Source organism: Halyomorpha halys, unplaced genomic scaffold (assembly GCF_000696795.3).
Source record: "Halyomorpha halys isolate HHAL.00 unplaced genomic scaffold, Hhal_1.1 Scaffold689.1, whole genome shotgun sequence".
In the NCBI taxonomy this organism is placed as follows: domain Eukaryota; kingdom Metazoa; phylum Arthropoda; class Insecta; order Hemiptera; family Pentatomidae; genus Halyomorpha; species Halyomorpha halys.
Genome location: NW_027113663.1, coordinates 129,871 through 150,386, shown reverse-complemented (window position 1 = coordinate 150,386; position 20,516 = coordinate 129,871). Strand labels below are relative to the sequence as shown.

Sequence of the window (20,516 nt, the reverse complement as noted above, 5' to 3'; positions counted from 1 at the left end):
TCAAATTTACTTGTTGTATTTTTTATACAGTTGTAAATATCAATAAATACATAAATAAAAAAAAAAAGGATTTTGGCGAAAAAAAAAAATCGAAAGCCTTAGTAAGACAAAAATGTTTAGTGAAAAAAAAATATATATATGTTTTTCGATTACTATAAAAATTCGTATTTAACTTTTCTTTTTTTTTAGGTTGGAAAAATTAATGGTCTCCTGACCATCTTTTTATATTAATCCAACGTCAACAATAAACATATAACTATATTATATATATTTTATACCTGATGGGCCTTACATGGTTTATATAACCGTTATATTATATATATATTTTTTTAACAGCTGATTATGGGGGAGGGTATAGTCTAAACGTATAACTATAATTAATTAAATATTCTTTGATTGTTATCTAATATAGTTTGTAATTATTTTTACAGATGAGTAACGAGACTGTGACCGCTGTCCATGCCTCACATATCTCCGTGCCGATGCAGGCCATAGTGACCTTCATCTACCTCTTGGGCATTTTGGGCAATTCGGCAGCGCTCTGGTATATAATTCATCCCAGGTAAATTTTATATTTTTTAATGGAAGAATTTTTATTTAAAAAAAACTATTACGGAAATAAAACTTTTTTCACTTATATGTAACAAAGAAAAATCCTCGCAACCATACAGCAGGATACTTTTAACTTTTAATTGCAAACATCTTTTCTTAGATAAATGGATAAACCAGGAAAACAATATGGTTCAGAAATAGAACCCCGTTTATGCGGAATAATGCATGGCTAGTCTAGAAAATGTATATAAGGGTATAATTCGAAATTTAGGGTAAGAAATAGTACGATCAGAAAGTAAATAATCATTGCTATTTACTAAATATATTAATGAGGAAAATCATAAATATTTATATAGATGTGTGATAATACCTGCGACAAAACTTTATGATACTAGAAAGATATCTAATTAAAGTTGTTTGAACTTGTGAAATTATTTAATTAAAATTAGACAATTTCGTATCACTTTATTGTTCGAACATTTTTTTGTTGCTAAAAAAAGGTCTATGTATACAGGAATATAAAAGAAAACAGAAAAAAAAACGGCACGCGGAGTACTACATCATTTTATTTTGAAAATATAAAGTTTTTAAAACTTTCGCTAATCATACTTTTACCTTCTATTCTCACATTTCGAATTCTCGACCTGGCTATATATTTATTTGGATTAAGATTTCAATATTTTAACATTAGATTATATTTTAGAGTTACTACTAAATATGAATAAATTAAAAACTATTTATTAGAATAATTTAATAGCATGAGAACATAATGTATTGTATCAAAATAGTACTGAAATTCTTGAATTATTGATTAGTATTTTTGAAACTGAGTAATTTGTGGTCATTTATGGTATTATATATTTTTTTAAATTGATGACATCTCTTTTCACAATTAAGAGTTTATGAGGCAATTGTCATTTACAACCATTATTTACATATAGATTACTAGTGGTGATAGTGATTGGAACTAGGGTTTATCCACTTATTGATTATCTTTAAATCAAAAACATTTAAAAATAGTCTTAAAATCTTAATTTAATTTTTTTTAGAATTTTTAATCCACTTTAATTTCTTTAAGTATAAGTTTTTTTTAGGACCTAACTTGTCCAAAACAGCATTAATAAAAATATTGAAAAATTTCGTGTTTTGATGTTGCTGTTTTTGACACAGGTCCAAGACAAGGAACCCACGATACTCATTGTTGCTGACTATGCTGCTCACCAACGACCTAACGGCAGTGGTCGGTATGGGTATCCTCATGTACATCGGCATCTATTACCCTTCGATATCCAGGACAAGAACGCTGTGCATGGTCCGAGCCCTCTGGAGAGCTTTTGGGCTCGGATCCGGGTGCATAGTGAGTGTCATGGCCGTCGAGCGCTTCTTCGCACTCGCCAAACCCTTCTACTATAGTAAGGTAGGAGGCATTTCTTGATTTTGTTTAAGAGCAGCATGTATTCAGTAATGGTCAGTATTCAAAGAACATGTAGAGGGACGGTTGCTGGTTCATCGTTTAGACTTAATAAGGGATACAATTTATACAAAACCGATTTGCTCCGGGATTAAACAAGACCGATAATTTAGTTTTTTTAGCATCACAATAACTATGAGGCTATTCATGAAATGAAGAGAATTTCACAATGTTAAATCTTGACTCAGCAACCAGCCCGATTACGATAAACATATTATTTATAATAGCATCATCCAACGTCCATTGCACCCATCCTATCCATCTGTATGTATCTCAACCTTAAATAATCAAAGTTGTAAGAATTAATGTTATACCTATATATTTTTAAATGTATTAATGGTAAGGTGCTTAATCCAAAATGAAAATATAAACTCCATACAAGAAGTTCGTTCTTTACCGAAATCATCGAAGTTCCTTGAGAGAGTATGGGTGTGCTATTCTTTCACCAATAATTCGAAGGCCCAAAAATTAGACATACGTGGAGGTTCAAGGCCTCGCACGATTTATTTAAAAAATACATCGCGCGTTTCTTGACGTGATTTTCATAGGGTGGGTTCTATTTCTATTTAGAGAGCTCATTTTTCAAAAATGTTTAGAAAAGTAGTAAATTTTGAAGAATACACTCTTGAATAGCCGTACACCAGCTTCATCCTTCTCTTTAAGATGGTTTCGAATGTTTTAACATTTTTTGTATTACTTTCTATTCAAAGTTCAATGTTTCTAATTTACACCTATCTTTTCTATATTTTACGAAAAAGGTAGAACCATAAATATACATATATATATATATCCTATTAATTGCTATTAAAATCAATTTCCAGGAGGCGCTAAGTAATATTTTTCCTGGAAAGGTGGCGGTAGGATAAAAAAGTTTGGGAATTACTGCTCTAGAATTGGGAAATCCGATACATCTCATTTTACACATCAGCCTACAAATTTGAAGACACTTTTGATCAAACACTTTCCTGAAAACCATACACTTCCCGAATTCCCCATCGTTCCCTTCTTTTCAACAAACCTTAACTTCTTCGATCATACTAATGATTATATTCTACGTGTGCAGAAATTATCTGTGTTTATTTATAATCATAAAAATTCTTTCTTGAGACTGGCAATTTTTTACTAAATAATTCAAAACATTATCCAAATTATAGTCTCAAAACTTTTATTGTTTTTACACGTCCAACGTTTCTTTCCAACGTTCAACTTGTTATACAATTCAGGTTGTAATAAAAGTGTATGATAGTGGTTAATGAGAAATATTTTTGACTGTAATTTTTAATGGATATTTGACTTATTGGATAAAAAATGTTTTGACCTGGGCAGAATAGCCTGTATGAAGTGTTTGGAATGATTAAATAATATGTTTCATAGTGAATTAAGTAGATTGTCCCTGAAGATGGCCGAAACGTTGGACGTGTAAAAACAATAAAAGTTTTGAGACTATAATTTGGATAATGTTTTGAATTATTTAGTAAAAAATCTGTGTTTATGTTTTACTATATTATTACTCTCTATGTAAATATATTTAAGTTAAGTTAATAAATAATAAAGTTAATATCAATGCGGCCTCATTCATCCTGCATAAAATATTTCTACCGATTATGTTTAAGAGTCTAAGTCCCAGGATGGAGCGATTTTCCACAGCAATAAATTGAGAATTTTTCGATAAGTGTTATTTTTAATATCATGCGGATTGCCATAAATAATAAAAATAAATAAAAACTAAGCACCTCAGCAAATATGAGAAAAGCTTAGAATTTAAGGAAAGATAATTAAAATTAAAGATAGATTATTTTTAAAATTAGAAATGGCCGCGTTAAACAACAGCTTATTTACTCAGAAGATCAACAGAATAAAAAAAATAATTGCTTCTTATAGAGTAAATGTAGGAGATAAGATAGTTGAACTCCAGGACAAGGGCTTAAGATCAATATTTAAAGAGCCGTTTCTTATCCAATGCACCGACAAAATACTCATCAATCATCTCGCTCAAATATTATTGTGAACTTACACTGATTTATATGCTGCATTAGATTTAAACAAATAAGTGGATTGCAATAATTTACTATTTTATAAACAGTTTTTATATCTAACAAATTTGTATCCAGGACAAAAATCCAGAGAATTCCTCTTCATTGTATTGGATATTCATTTTATTCTAGTGTAATTCAACGACTATCAAATCTGAATATAGAAAAAAAAAATCATTTCACACCAACATTCTAACAACATGTCTGTTTAAGGACAAATAAACAAATCCATATCATACGTCAGTCCTCTCAACGCCCATGGTAATCTAGAGGACATTTAAATACTGTCTCGTATGACGTAGCATAGCTATTACGTCAGATACTGAGAAATTTATGAGGAGGCGGAGTAAGAATTAAATAGTGAGAGCAACAAGAGTTTAAGATTTATTGGTCTTGCGTTCTTTGTCTTTCTTGGATACCTAAATAAGATCTTGGTGCGCGGAGTTATTCCCAGTTTAATATATATATATATGTAGATAAACTGAGAATACCTTAAGAATCAAAGCAATGGAAATTCACATAAAAAAAAAGAGGTGTGTCTATGATAGCATGTGGTGAGAAAAACTACATACGAATGGAGAAACCTGGTATTGGACTAAAATAACTAAGATTTGCCAAGGCAGATATAATAGATACCAACTGCCGTGCAAGGAAGCTTGTCAAATAAATTCGTGTTCGAAAGGGGCATGAAACAAAGGAACACTTTAGAATACAGTCAATTTAATCTGATTAGAAAGCCTCAAAGGTGATAGAATAAAACTATAGGCACTATATACACAAAAATCACATAAATGTTAGCTTATATGCATTATAGGAAGATTCTTGACGACTACAAAAGATGCTTTCATCTCCCTAGAGGCAATAGCAGTGAAGATTGGTCTTAATATGAACTAAGATAAGACAAAGTATATGTCAACTGACAGCCATCAAACTGCCCCAACAATTCAAGTTGGAAAAAGCCAAATGATTCAAGTACCTGAAATCAGTGATCACTGCGGATAACGAGAAGAACTTAGAGATGATCTCCTGAAGTGTATCAAAAGCAGTTTGCTACCACGATCTACAAAGCTGCTTCTATATAAAGTGCTCTTATGAGCAGTTTTGACATATGGTTCTGAAACATGGACGGTGATGAAGGTTAGTTTTCAAAAAGAAAGTACTCAGTAAAATATATAGTACAGTAAAGGAAAATAACAATTGCAGAATAAGACATAATCACAAACTGTCTCAACCGCAGGAGGTGCTAAACCAAATCCGAATAGCAAGGCACAGATCGTCCACGTTGTACTGATGGAGGAGACCTCAACTTCACCAATGCTTCTCAGCACAGTACCAGGGGGAAAAAGAAAAAGTGGAAGGCCGAAGCTGAGATGGATTGAAGGAGTGAGTGCCGATATCAGAACTCTTAGGCTCCATGGAACAGAGAGGTACGGAATGCGACTCGTAAGATCTTAGCTTCTAATCCATTACAAAAGACTAATCCACATTACAATAGGCCAATCTGGAAATACGGAGATGAAATTTGGTACACCTTGGACTAAACCATCGAATTCCTTCCGAATCAAATCCTTTTAACCTAAAATCCTCAATCCTTACTTTATCGCAAATAAAATCATCCATAATGATCTAAATTTTCCATATCTAGGCCCAATGAGATATAAATCATTTGACAATAAACTCCTTAACCACCCTAACTTGCTAATTTCAAACCTAGCTTCCTAGGAAAAGAAGTTTCTCAAGGAGTCTGTACCGTGCCATTGTTATAGAACTAACATAAACTTTATTAGACCTATTTTCATGTCATACAGTTGTAAATTTCAATAAAACAATGAAGAAAAAACGTGGGGGAATTAATAAAACAAAAATTGAAAACATGACAATTAATTTTGGGGTTACGTTCTCTACCCATACTAATCAACGTTTTTGCAATTAAACTCATCAAGAAGACCACATTCTAAGTGAGAAACGAGAGGTGCTTAATGATGGCTAAGAACATCTGATCCGTAAAGCACCCGCTGGAGCGTATGTGACTTGAATACACCCCGGCAAAGCCTGGACAAATACTTTTCTCCTTAGCGAGGTATGTCGGAATCACAAATCAGCGGAAATGAATTCAACACTCTCCGTGAATCTTTATTCATCCTTCAAATTTATATTCCGCGTGTAGCCTTATTTATTTTTCTTTTTACCAGTAGGAGAGTGAATATTTATCGGCGGCCATTTATAGAGTCTATCAGCCGTATGTCAGGCGCATAGTAAGTTCACTCTTCGTCTATTCTTTTCTATATCGGCTAAAATATATAAATAACTACTCTTCCAGAATTATTTACGTTTATTTATTAATATGCCAAGAAGGTCTATGATTCTCTGGATGAATAAAAATCTTTCTCTAATAAGTAGGTTAATGAGTAGCATTTTTTGTGTATTAGTATCACTTTAGTTATTTACTATATAAACAATGGTGTATGTCCCCGGGCAACAAAAACCATCTTACGATAAGATGGTTTATTGTTTGATTTACAATATTTGTTATAAATATTTATATTGAATATCATAGGTTTGCTTTATAAACAAAACATTGAAACCGGGCATTTGCAATAGGTTGGCGAATGTGTAGACGTACCTTAATAGTTTATAATAATAGTATAAAAAATAGGTTACTTACAAAAATAAATAATTTTGACAACCGGTTTCAATTCTTGTTAAGATCCCTCTTCAGTTCTCTAAAAATTAAACAAAACACTAGGGTAGATGAACCAGTAGTAGAAAATGCTCTAGTAGGATACACATGAAATTTTAATTATAAAAAATAAGGCTTTAAACAAACACTAGTTTGAATTCGCTATCACATTAAAGATTCCCTTGTATTGGATTTATTTAAGAAAGATCTCTGCAATTAAGGCGTTCTTTGATTGGTTACACCAGCTATTAACAGAAAATTTTCCTCCTGAACTTAATATGGGATAAGACAAGTTTTATGTTTTATGATATGATACTCTTTTTATGTCAGTAACAGTATTAATTAGCGGGTGGGGGTGGCTGCGGGGTAAGACCCGTGAAATCCAAGGACGCGAGTTCGAATGAAGCTGGGCAGAAAATTGTTTTCTGTTACACTGTAGTCGCGATTCAACTCTTGTGGGTTCTGGAGCCTTCCCGGGGTCCACCCAGCCACCTAAATTGGGTACCCTTAAATGGGTAAAAATCTAGCGGTTGAGTGTGATTCTTCAAATCACCTCCTTGCACAACCGTTGGCCTAGTAACAGTGCTTCCTTACAAAGTACTGCACCCCTGACCCTTCCTAGGTTGTAGTGGTACAGATTTAATTTTAATATAATTTAAGAGTACTAATTTCTTACTTTTTATGCCTACTTATGGTGGAAAAAAACACATTAATTCACTATAAAAAACCTTTATTTTTTTTAAATATAAAATCTAAAGTAGCTTATATTGGAGAAAGAATTATCAATCTAAAACAAGCATTGAAAAGAAAACTGTGGGTAAACTAACGTTGCAATACTAAAACAGGTAAACATGATTTAGTTCATACTACTGATGAACCCTTCCCATATAATGTAAGTTAATATTTATCTTAGGTAAATAAAAAACATTAATTTTCTTGCATTAAATGTGTTCATAGAATGCTTACTCCTTTCCTTAAAGGGCATTGGCATTCGTGTGATAAATATAAAATAGTATATTTTGTTTTGTCTGAAATTAACTGAGAATAAAAATCAAACTTAGTACCAGGTAGTACACCTTAATAAAAAAAATCAAGGATCAAAAATTTGGATACAAACAAAAAAAAAAAAAGTTAAAAAATAAATAAATAAAATGTTTTTCTTCCTAATTGTTTAAACAAAAATTATTTTTCATTTAATATATTTAAATTGGAGGTACCAGCTAAAGAATTTATTTAGTCTTAATTTTCCTTCCTTTCCCACATTTGGGATACAATATGGTCCGTGTATACTTTGAGGAGTTTCGGCAGTCCCTCGAGCTTTCTTATCTTATAGATGACACTTTATTGGTTGGAAATCTGAGCGACAACCCCTAACTGATCACGTAACGAGAGTTTAATGTCAGAGATATTCTTCATGCCAAAGAAGGGCAGTATTACTCCAATATTCGACACAGGCGGGGAGATGGAGACAATCTCCAACAGATTAGATATGTCCTATTTCGGTCACTTATAGTCCCATTATACTCAACAATGCTTTCAATTCCCGACGTATAACATTATCTCGCTACACAAATAGCATATTATTCGGTCAGATATTGAAAGGTATTTATAAATCTATATCGTTCATTAAAAGGAGCAATGTTCGTATGTACACCGTTTAAGTGGTTATGGAACTAATTAATACAATATGTACATATTGTAATAACATAAGTAGGCATAAAACAAAAATGAGCAGTACCATACGCACTGAAAAATACTAATTTTCTTTTAAAAATACAAAGTAATATATTAAAATGACGTTTATCTTAAGTTAAATTAAATTATAATCTGTATCGCTACACCCCATGAAAGATCAGGGGTGCAGGTACTAGACCCACGGTTGTACAAGGAGGTGGTTTGGTCTGAATCACGCTCGATCGCCAGATTTTCACCCAATTAAGGGTTCCCAATTTATGAGGCTGGGTGGACCCCAGGAGGGCTTCAGAACTCACAGGGTTGCCTCACGGCTACAGTGTAACAAAAAACAATTTTCTACCCAACAAGATTCGATACCGGTTCCTTGAACTTAGTACTATCGTGACTTACCGCAGTGCCACTGCGCCCCCTAATCTTAAGTTACAAAAATAAAATATGAAATAAAAACCAATCCCTAAATTCAGACACATATTCTATTACTCCACAAAATTCGGAATACCATAGTAAAATTAATATAAACAATATTATAAATAGCAGATTATGAATTCCTTTGCTTTTTTAATTTTCTTAAATTATAAATATCAATTATAATAAAAAATAAATTAATTAACTAAAAATAATATTCATTTAAAGAAACAGGATCGCCAATGAAGTTGTCAACTAAAAATAATGAAACTTGGTATAGTAGTCGTGTGTCGTGACTCTTCTGAAAATAATGGTGATAAGCTTTCTTTATGTTTCCACGTACAGATGCAAAGAGCTTTGTATAGGGTGACATTCATGGAAGTATAAGACGGAATTTACTCCCAAACATCCCTATTGAATTTTGGAGGGCGCCCGATTACTATAACAAAGTTTCATTATTTACAGACCACAACTTTAAGGACCCACTAATATATTTATGGAGCTAATTAATAACACCCTGTCTCTTAAAACGGGCAGTTTTTTTTAATTACTTTTTTTTTTAATTTTAACATGTTTAGTTTTTCATGTATTGGCATTTTATATTTTAATCGATTGTAATCAATAATTAATTTGGATGAATATAAATCGGATATCGATAATTAAGGACTATTAACACGAGACTAACTTGAAGCAAGGCGACGTTTGCGAAGGAGCTATTTTCATTTTGATCACATTCCCTGAATGTAAAACATTCTTTACAGTTGTGAATTAAAATTTTTAAAAATTAAAAATGATGGTTCATAGGTGAAATAATGTATGTTCGCACATTTTTTGTTTTCTATCTAAAGTAAGTAAACTTTTTTTTCAACCTGAAAAATATTTCTTTTCCTCTCCCCTTGAACTAATCGGAATGGGACCTAGCTGATATTAAAGAATATTTAATTATGCACTGATAAGCAGATTTTAACCAAAATCTTAAAAGCCGTTTCGAGAAAATTTAAAAAAAAGTTTTTTTATTAATATAAGGCAATTCACAGGGAAGGTGATGTTTGACTATCTATCTACAGGTGACCCCAACCTATTCTAATCATGGTGGAGGGTCAAGTATTTCATTTTGTGGAACCATCACTTAATGAAAAAAAGTTAACGCCCCAGGCCGGATTCGAATCTGCGCCGCTCACAGATTTCAGACTGATAGACCTGCCCCTAACCATCTGAGCCACGGCCGGCCCGAAAAAAAAAAAGTTTACAATAGACTATATAAAGTGAAACCTATGTTGAACCTAATTTATTGAAAAAATTACAGTAACGTCCCAGGCATATTCTTGCCTTGAACATACAATTTATGTTCCTTGGGACCTTTCATTTTTAAGACAGATTGTTGACAGACACATACACAATTTTAATTCATAATTACCTTCCATTAACTTAACCATTGAGTGTAGAAAATGATTGGTCACAGAAAGAGCATAGGAATCAATGTCGGAATTAAATTACTGAAAACATGAAAGATAATTAATAAGTTGAAGGAATCTGTAATAATTAGAAAATTGGATAATTATAGCACCAAATGGATACGAATTGTGATTACTAAAATAACAGGCCAGAACCCGGCAGGGCGTTAAATTCCACGAGGTCAAGAACGTTTAAATAATACCTCACTTTTAGTTATTAATTTAGTTAGTTACAGTAATTAGTTAAATGTCGTTTTACAAAAAAAAAAAGTTCAACTTTTTAAAGTGAAAAATAATAAACTAAATCTTCGTATGAGAGTAAATATCATGATGAGTTAATAGTTGAGGTGAAGATGGTGGGTGGTCGGATGGTGAAGAACAAAAATAAGAAAAAACTTATTTATTTGTGCCAACGTTTCAGCCAGAATTTCAGGCTTTATCAGGGCTAAGAACAAAAAACAAGATAACAACTATAATCTATGAAATCATATATGTACATATACAAGCTATCCATCAAACTACACCATGGAACCAAATCTTCACTTTCAAGGCGAACTCTGTAAAAGCTATTTCAATAATGGTATAATAATAAGGCTTTCTTTTATTGAAAATAATTCTCATTATTTTAAGTTTCATATAATAGATTAATGAATATTATGTTCATAGTTTTTTATTATTCAGTTTGTTTTATTTTTTGTTTATCGTTTTTTATGGAGCACTTGTTTTATCTTTTGTTTTTTGTTTTTGTAATAGAGCACTAGACTCAGGTTTTGTTTTATAACTTTATATTGTGTAATGAATTTGTACAAGACTTTGTCTTTCACAAATAAAATATATTCTAGTCTATATACAAGCTATCCCATGTTCACTTCCTCTATCGACTACAAGTTTTGTAATTTTTTACTCAATCATTTAAGGGAATTGTAGACTTTTTAAAACTTTTTTCTAGTTCTTATCCAGCGCACACAACTATAGAATTTTGAATAGAATATGGTGCATTTTTTGAAATATATATATTAAGACAAATTCATATGAGGCATTTTTTTACACAAAGTGCTCAAATGCGCAAATTAATGAAAAAACTTAAAGATCAAAATCGTACAATAATGCAATTTTCTATAAGAATATATCACTTTGATTCAGGTATCTCTTCACTAAGACTTCTTATTTTTAAAAAATACTAAAATATTTAAAAAAGTAAATACAATTATTTGGTCGATATTAGTCGTTAATTGAAGGGTTTTCTGAAAAAAGAAGGTAGCTCCAATTTTTGCAGTTTTTTGGGAAACAAAAATAACGTTTAAAAAATTCAAATTTTATGTTAAATATAAATATTGTTGTTGCTTACTTTCAATTATGAGATTTACATATTCGAACAGTATATATTCTTATTGTACCAACATAAGCTTTTTTTTTGGCACAAGCTAGTGTTTATAACTCCCAACAGCAATATAATGGAGCTACAATAATGCAGCAAACATTTCAATTATTATTATTTTATAGAATACCTTATGTTGTGGATATAATTAAAAGTGAGTTAAAATATAACACCTTACTAATCTATTGGTGAAGACTTAGATTAATTTCTAATCAAATAAAGAAAAATAGTTCTTAGAATTCTACTTAACCAGTGAAAGATATATTAATTTCGTTTTATTTTTTCCAAAAAGTTAAGAATTCACTCCAACAATTAAGGTGTTTATTATAATACCTTTTAAAATGTTGTATTAAAACTTACAAAGAGAGACTATGCACGTGGAACTTATCTTGATGATATTAGATCGAAAAATACTAGGTTGTTACCAATGATTAACAGCCTTGAGCATCCTACGCTCTTAAAGCCATCACTGAGAAGTATACACAAACATTCTGGTACTTTTCTAATAACGTATCGTTTTCGGCTATTCCTAATTTTTCAGAAAAATCTGATGCTAAGCTTTTTTTTTTTTTTTTTCTAAGATCTTTTTTCTGGAACTTATCAATCGACTTGGTTCTTCATATTATAAGTTCCAATTCTTGCTCCTAAGGCCAGGGGTTGTTACGTTTCAATTCCATTCACGGCACATACCTCAATAGCTTTATTTGAAACTTAAGATTTTCTTTCCCATGGCTTCACTACGCTTAAGAGTATAGCCATTGCTAGGAAGAGGTCAAGATAATAGGACGATGAGATGCTGTATGAAGCAGATTATTATTATTCAAAGAACTTTGCCTGCAGACGTGGTTAGGCAACTTAATTGTTAGTTAATTGTTATTGTTCGCTTGGTGCAGTCATCATTTCGAAATGCATATGACGTATTTTTAGCGGATGCTGGAAGCGTAAATAAAAAAAAGGAACATATTGTTGGCTGAATTAAAATTATTCGTTGTGGAATCGTACACTACCTACATACATTGTTGTAATCTTCCGAGACCAAACCTTTAAACTGTGGTTATTTGATACAAGGTCAAATATTGTACAATATAGTAAGTTAGAAACTAAAAAATAATAAAGCTAGAAATAATTACATTAGTATAACTAACATTACTTTTTTTTAGTCTTCAATAAAAGACTAAACAATACTGACGAATTGATAAATATATACGAAAATTCAAGGACTTTTGAACTATAACTCCTTTCTCTTGGATATGTTATTTAGCATTTTGAATAATAGCCAGAGGCTGCAATATTGACAAGTTCTAATTGGTGATTAGCCGGGGCTCCATTATGGGCTCCTAATGGGCCTCTTACGGTCAGGACAAACATTCCTTCGGGTCTTTGATAAAAACAGTCCAATTACTCTCAATATATATTCACAATGTTTATCATAAACAATTAAATATTTTATAGCTTTCACTTAATACAATGAAGATGTATGATTAAATTGGTAATATTATGCTCTCAATATTACAGGAGTTAAACGTTTTTGAATGGAACTAATTTCAAAAAAGAAATTTTTTTTTGCTTGAAGAAGTTTGTCGGGGGGTGCGGTCAGCAAAGAACAACATAAATAAACAAAACCATATTTATTTATTTTATGCCGACGTTTCGACCTGAGTTTCAGGTCTTCATCAGGGCTATAGAACAAAAGAGATAACAACAACATTTAGAGTAACATACAATTGAAAAGCAATAGTATACAAACAAATTTAGAATTATATAAAATATTGAATTAAATCATAAATGATAAAAAATGATAACTGATAATTGAATAGTACAAAATTTTAATTGATTGATATTTGTGGAATTGTATGGTAGTAAATTGAAAACAGTGACAGATGAAATATAATATCATGTAGGTAAGAAGATATGTATAATATAAGATATGCAAGTAGAGTCTAAAAATTGAAAAATTAAATAAATAAATGGAATCTGCAAATTGAACATTATGACAAACAATGAAAAATAGTGAGTGGCTTATATCTTAATAAGATAATTCATGATTTAATTCAATATTTTATATAATTCTAAATTTGTTTGTAAACTATTCCTTTTCAATTGTATGTTACTCTAAATGTTGTTGTTATCTCTTTTGTTCTATAGCCCTGATGAAGACCTGAAACTCAGGTCGAAACGTTGGCATAAAATAAATAAATATGGTTTTGTTTACTTATGTTGTTCTTTGCTGACCGCACCCCCCCCCCCCGACAAACTTCTTCAAGCGTTAATCTACGGTCAACTATCTACACCTCATTAGACATTTTTTTTTGTTATTAGCATGTTTTTGTCATAATTTTTTAACCTATATTTAGGCCACCATCTTAATTTTTTTTTCTAAAATCATAAATATACAATATTAATAAATTAGTAACTACCATAGGTGCAAATTAATCTCGTTCTCATTTAAGAATTTTTATTTTTCTGAAAATGTGTCACTCGCTCCAAATAATTGTCAGTTGCAGGAAAGTCAAGTAAATATGGTGAATGCATAGTAGAAGAGGTGTAAAGGAAAAAATAGGCGATAGAGGAAATAATTAAAACAAAGACTGGATTTGAATTTTGTGGCAGATTTTGGGTTGTTGTGTGTATATTTTTGACAAACTAAAATTATAGCAAAATCACAGCGATTTTGCGGTCCTGGTGCGCTCAAATAAAACTCATATATTTATTACTATTTGAGTTTTATTTGAGCGCACCCGGGTCATATTCCATTTATTATTACACACGGTCAATCAGTGATCTTCCAGTATATCCAAATATAATTTTCAATTCTGTTAATTTACATACTATTTATTACTGAAATATATCATGTTTTGAATTTTAAAAAATAAGAACAAATAACAAAATGTTGGCTGAAAAACTGAAAAGCCAAATATTTTCACTATTATTACAGTGTTCAATACCTCAAATCAAATCTACTGTACGATAACAATTTAAAAAATATATTTGAAATTTTAAATTTTAAACATTATAAAACTGCTCAAATTCGAAATATTAGAAAGCTCTTGCTTTACCTCCAATCATTCCCGAAATACAGTTATTAATAAACTAACATTTTTTTTCAAATAATGAAAACTCAACATCATGACTGCTTCGAACAAAGATGATCATTAGATAATATTTTATGACTCATTTGCCATACTTCAATCTGAATGTTAATAGACATTTTCATATCGAATAGTCCCTGAGACAGAGTTCATTAAAATCCAATTTGTTTTTATTTATTTTTTCCCAAATAACTAGAATTCAATATTTTATTAATTTATTTTGGCAAAGATGTTAGGTACTGAAATTCTTCTGAGTGTCGCGTAACACTCAAGTTGAAGCTTGGTATAATATAATAATAGTAATAATAGGTATATTATGGCTCAAATTTTAGCATATTTAAAGTGTTTAAAATGGGTTTTATTAATTTGTATCATGCGATAGTTAGCTTTAAATGTGGTATTTTGAGCAGAGTGAATTTTTTTTAGGCTTTTCAGTTTTTCGGCCAATATTTTGTTATTTATTCTTATTTTAAACTAATAATAGAATCTTTTTTAGCTTGAAATTTCCTGTAAATATTTGTTTTATAATTTGGGGGCGGGTTCATTGTCTTAGTTGAAAAATTGCATATTTTGTACCTTTATACTGATCTACACCGTTGCCATTAGTGGGAATTAGTTCCACTTATCACCTATTTTTTACTTATGTCTCCATTAATATATTACTAAAAACACAATATGGTAAGGAATATCGCTTTGATTATTGATAATGTTGGAAGGATATAGATAGCGAAAAAATACCTTGAATATTTATGAATAATAAATGAGATACAGAATAATTCTACGCAAAGTTGTTAAATGGCTTGCCTGGTTAAAAAATCATTATAATTTTTAAGGGCCGAAACTATCCCCCAACTCCTACTACGTCGTAGTAGAAAGAAACCAGTCCCTAGTATAAAACCGGTTAGGCTCAGGGTTTCATCTGACAACCCTCGACGTTAGGAATAATGAGATTAGTGAGTTGGTTATAGGAATATATCAGGATTTTACGTAATAAATGTTTCTAATATTTCACCAACACCTTTCTGGCTTTCCAAATATGCTGTTTCACTTATCAAGGAGAAATAATAATAAATAATTTAACATAGATTTTTTTTCCGATCCTTCTAAAACAGAAATTAAAACATGAATTATTAAATTGCATTACAGAAGTGTAACATAAATCAAATTAAATAAAACCTTTTTCTTCCGTTGGTACTTGAAGGTATACAGTGAAATACTTAGTTGAGGTTTGATGTGTCTAATCTGTGAAAATTCTGGAGGTAAGGGGCTTCCGCGTGATGTTTAAACAATAGAATAACAAAGAAAAATAAATAGTAATTAAAGACGAAAGATAATAAGTCGAAAAATAGTAAGGGAGAGAGGAGGGGTGCAAGAGAAAAAAGGAGTTAAGGTAGAGTGATGTTTATAGGGTTTTTGGGATACTGTACGAAATTGTGGATTCAAGGAAGCAGGGAGACTGTCAAAAAACTTAATGTATCTCCGTCTTGTTTTAACATTGATCAGTATTTGTCACGATTCTTATTTTATATAAAAGTTGTATAGTTGTTGCAGGAGTTTTATTATACTGGTCATAATATTTGATAACTTGTAATACTACAGTTGAAATGAAGACTCTCGGGTTCAATATTCAATAAAACTACTGCTTCTAAATCAAGTATTTGATGAGACCCGTATTCACGCCTAACGGTAGGTTGATCCTCAAACCAAATGAAGGGTAAGGTAACTTACTTGGCAGAGTGGTACCACAGCTCGATTCACTGCTGATATAAAGTAAACGAATTATTGCCAGAGCTGACTTACCCATTCAGCAACTCCAATCTAATGCTTTATATAAAATATTTAATTTTTAATAATTCATGTTGCTTTCACTGAAGATAAGGACACTTTGTATTCAAGTTTCCTTTTTTCTAGAAGTGAAAAAATGTTTTATGTTTTAGATACCAATAGACAAATTTCTGTGTCTAGTAGTCAAATCGTTTTTCTAGCATTGAACTTACTATTTTATATACAATAACTAATGATATTTCATCATAATTAATTGAACTTTATTAGGGGACCTATTCGATATAATAAAAAACATAAACCACTAAACCAACAACTAAGAAAATTGCCATAAGAATATTAGTGGGCATAATTAATTATCTGCTAAAACCGTTTGCAAAATTTACGGACCCATAAAAAAAAAAAATCAATTTTCTAGCCAATCTTATTTTAATTTTTTTTCTCAAAATAATGCAATAATTTCGTGGTATAACCTTTGGTACAATTCGAATTCCCACCTTTTTACAACAAACTTACAAAAACAATGGAGGGCCAACAGACAATAATGGTCAAAGGCTGAAAAGGAGTTGGATAGAGGACCTCCTGTGTTGACAAAATTGTTATTTCAAATATGTTATACCTTTTATGTATCTCACATTCCTAAATAGCACAATTATGATGAGAACAAGTAGGAATAAGAATATTCCTACTAAAAATCTAATATCCAAAATAACTTTTTTCAAAAAGACATGAATGCACCAAAAACAATATCAATAACTGCCCCAATGTTTGGTTTAGCTGTTGTTCGAAGAGCTCACATTCAAACCAAACCAATATGGTATAAACTTACCTCTCCGTGTCTTTCACGTAATGATGACACTTCCAGGTTTAATACTTTGTTCTGAGAAACATCAATATTTTTCTGAAAAAAAAAAATAAAAAATGTTTTCTTAAAATTTGTCCCTTCTGTCGGTACTTACGTATTAACGCCTCCATAGCAAAAATTATGCTAATGCGCCAATCTACACCTAACGTTTTTGCAACAAATCAAAGTATAAAAAAACTTTATGTAAAATCAAAACACTTTAAAATTCAAAACATATTTATGTAAAGTAGTCAATCAGATTTCGGTGGAAAATGGGCCGACATGGAATTTAATATATATTCAAAACAGTCTCTATTTTCTTTCACCTGATGCTGTCGCCATATGAACTTACATAATTAAGATTTAAAATGATTTCTTGCCGTCCCCCTATGTCTCTTGTTCCTCCATTTAGCCCTACCCCACATTCTCTCAACTGTATTAACTCCTGTATCAGGATCAATAAAATTGTATTTATGATTAACCTTAGCATTTAGCAATCCTTCTTTTATTATTGTATTTGTTTGGTAACCTTGGTAACCTTTCCAACTGTCAGAATAAATTGTGCTACCATCTGCATTATTTCAATAATTTTATCAAGAAGGGTAGAGCCAGTTCTATTAGGTACAGTGATGATAACAAGCGAATCTTTTGTTTCCCTACATATACTACCAAACACCCATAGTTCGGGTATTCCTCGACCACAATTATTTTTACGTTTAGTGAACAAACTTTCATCAATTTCCAGAATGCCATTTGGTCCACCTATTTTGTTTAATTTATTTTCCATATCGAAGATAAATAATTCACGGAATTATTCCAGTCCATAACAGTTTTATTCGATAAATCAAGCTGTTTTTCACAAAATTTAACCGGTGTCAGCTCCTCGTATCAGCAGTATACGGATCTTAAGGCTGAACAAAAGGAATTCTGCTCAACTCAAACCAGGTGTCTTTTCTAAGTCCCACTTGCTGATCACACTGTCTTAAATTACATTTCCAAAAGTTACGTCGACCAAAATATAGTTTCATGTCATGAGAATTGCTACATGTACGTTTTTAGGTAAAATATTTCACTCCTGAAGAAATAAAATTTCATCTTGTTCTGTTTTTGGCAAATCCCAATTACGCATTTGCCTAGCACTAAAATATGGGGTCAAAAATCAGCAAGCAACAAGGCTACAAGGGAACTAAAGATAACTTCTTGTGAGTACAAACAAGAAGATTGCTGTGTGCTAACAACTGCGGTGACGTTAATACGTAAGAACCCTTCTGTCTGTCTAGCAGTGTACCCAAACTTGACTTCTGGAATATTTTTCGATTTTATATTTTCGAAGTTATGTCACCAATGAGTATCGTTCCATTAGTCAATAACGAATTGAAAATGGTTATGAGGAAAAGATATAACCAACAGAACACGTAGGGCACATATATTTTATGCTTAGAATCTATCCTACGAGAATGAAATATCTATATTAGATCTTCAGAATGTCTTCTACCCTACTTGTGAGGCCAAATGAATTTCTTTCTCATTGTGTGATCTCCTTAGTTCAATGTTACCTTCTTTGCTATGATATAGTCACTCACCTAAACCTTGGCAGTATTTAATTAAGTAAGCAAAGAAGAAGAAGTGAATCTAATAAAACACTTAAGAACAAAAATCCAACTGAATTTATAATATTACATTCAATTAGAGTACACGTAAAAAATGAGTGTTTTTGTGAAAAAGAAAAAAATGGCTGAACAAAGAGTTAGTAAGAGGGCACCTTTTTGCAAAATCTATAAACATTTTTTCCACATGTTTTTTATTTCTACCAATGTATCAGAAAAAAATTGTTACATTCATACATTTACATACATTGATACCTGTGTGGATCAAGTAGATCATAATCTTATTTATAGTACTGGTAACTTTAATTTTAAAAAAATCAAACTTACAACATTAGGAAAAGATTTGCTTGGTATCAAAAATTGCACTGTTTTTTTTATAAATTAAATTAATGGGTTATTAAACAAAGTATTATCACATAATTCGTGTCAGTCATTAAGGTAAAAGATATTTTTTCACTTCTCACTCATAAATAAATTCTGAGAGAACTAGAAAAACTGATGGAAGATTATTGATTGACCGTGTGTAAAGATGAAAGGAATATGGTCCGGGTGCGGTCAAAAAAACTCAAATAGTAGAATTATACTCTTTTTTTTTATATTACTATATAAAATAGTATAATTCTACTATTTGAGTTTTTTTGACCGCACCCGGACCATATTCCTTTCATAGAAAAACTGATATTTGTAAGCGCATTTAAATTCTAAAATTTTAAATTCTATTAGTTTATATAGTATATGATATTATTAGTTTTTAGTAATATTAATTATTTAAAAAGACGAAACAAATCTTTAATTAGTTGGAAGGTTATAAAACAATTGATTCCCTACACGTTATAGACTCCAATAAACGTTGGTCCCGGTTCCATGAAGCGATCAACGATAGTAAACAGAAGACAAACCGTTGTAATTGATTGCGACCCAATCCATCATACTGCTCTTAGCTTTGATATTGTTAACCTCAATTTATCACAACAAAAGTAACAAATAGCTCTGTCAGTTTCAGTTGCCTTTTCTTAACCGTAGGCGCCCTTTTTCTTATTAATAAAACTAACTCTTATCAGATAACTCTATTTACTGATTTTAACTGCATTTCTTCTTTTCTCTTCATACAACAGCACTATGCTAAAGGATCTAAATAGTAAACGGTGGTAATTTGCTTAATGCAAGCATGTAAACGTCTATTTAGATGATCATTGCCTTTCCTAATAACAAGTACTTCATAGCTTCTCCTATCCTGGCCATTCCAGTAACTTGAAAACCCTGATCAAGTTTCCAGATAATCCTTAGATTCCAGAACCCATATCATACTATCAATATTTTGGTAAAACATTTCCAATCAATGAGTTTCTATAATTTAAAACAAATACATTTAAAATTAAGGAATTGGGATTCTATTCATTTGTGTTTGGATTAAAAAGAAATTTTTCTGTTTCAAACATGAGTAAAAAGTTTAAATACAATGAAGTTAGGAAAACTAAAATATTTAAAAATATAGATAGAGTTGTATGAAGATGCTTCAGGTGGTG

General features: G+C 31.0%; 1 protein-coding gene across 3 annotated transcripts in view; it reads left to right on the top strand.

The window, feature by feature from the left end:
* LOC106685398 (prostaglandin E2 receptor EP3 subtype) overlaps positions 1-20,516 on the top strand; it is a 116,025-nt gene that overhangs the window by 88,737 nt on the left and 6,772 nt on the right. For all 3 annotated transcript variants that reach the window (XM_014428030.2, XM_014428032.2, XM_014428031.2), the window contains 2 exons: positions 432-562; positions 1,723-1,969. In XM_014428030.2, coding sequence (XP_014283516.1) covers positions 432-562; positions 1,723-1,969 — 378 coding nt within the window. The remainder of the gene's footprint in view (positions 1-431; positions 563-1,722; positions 1,970-20,516) is intronic.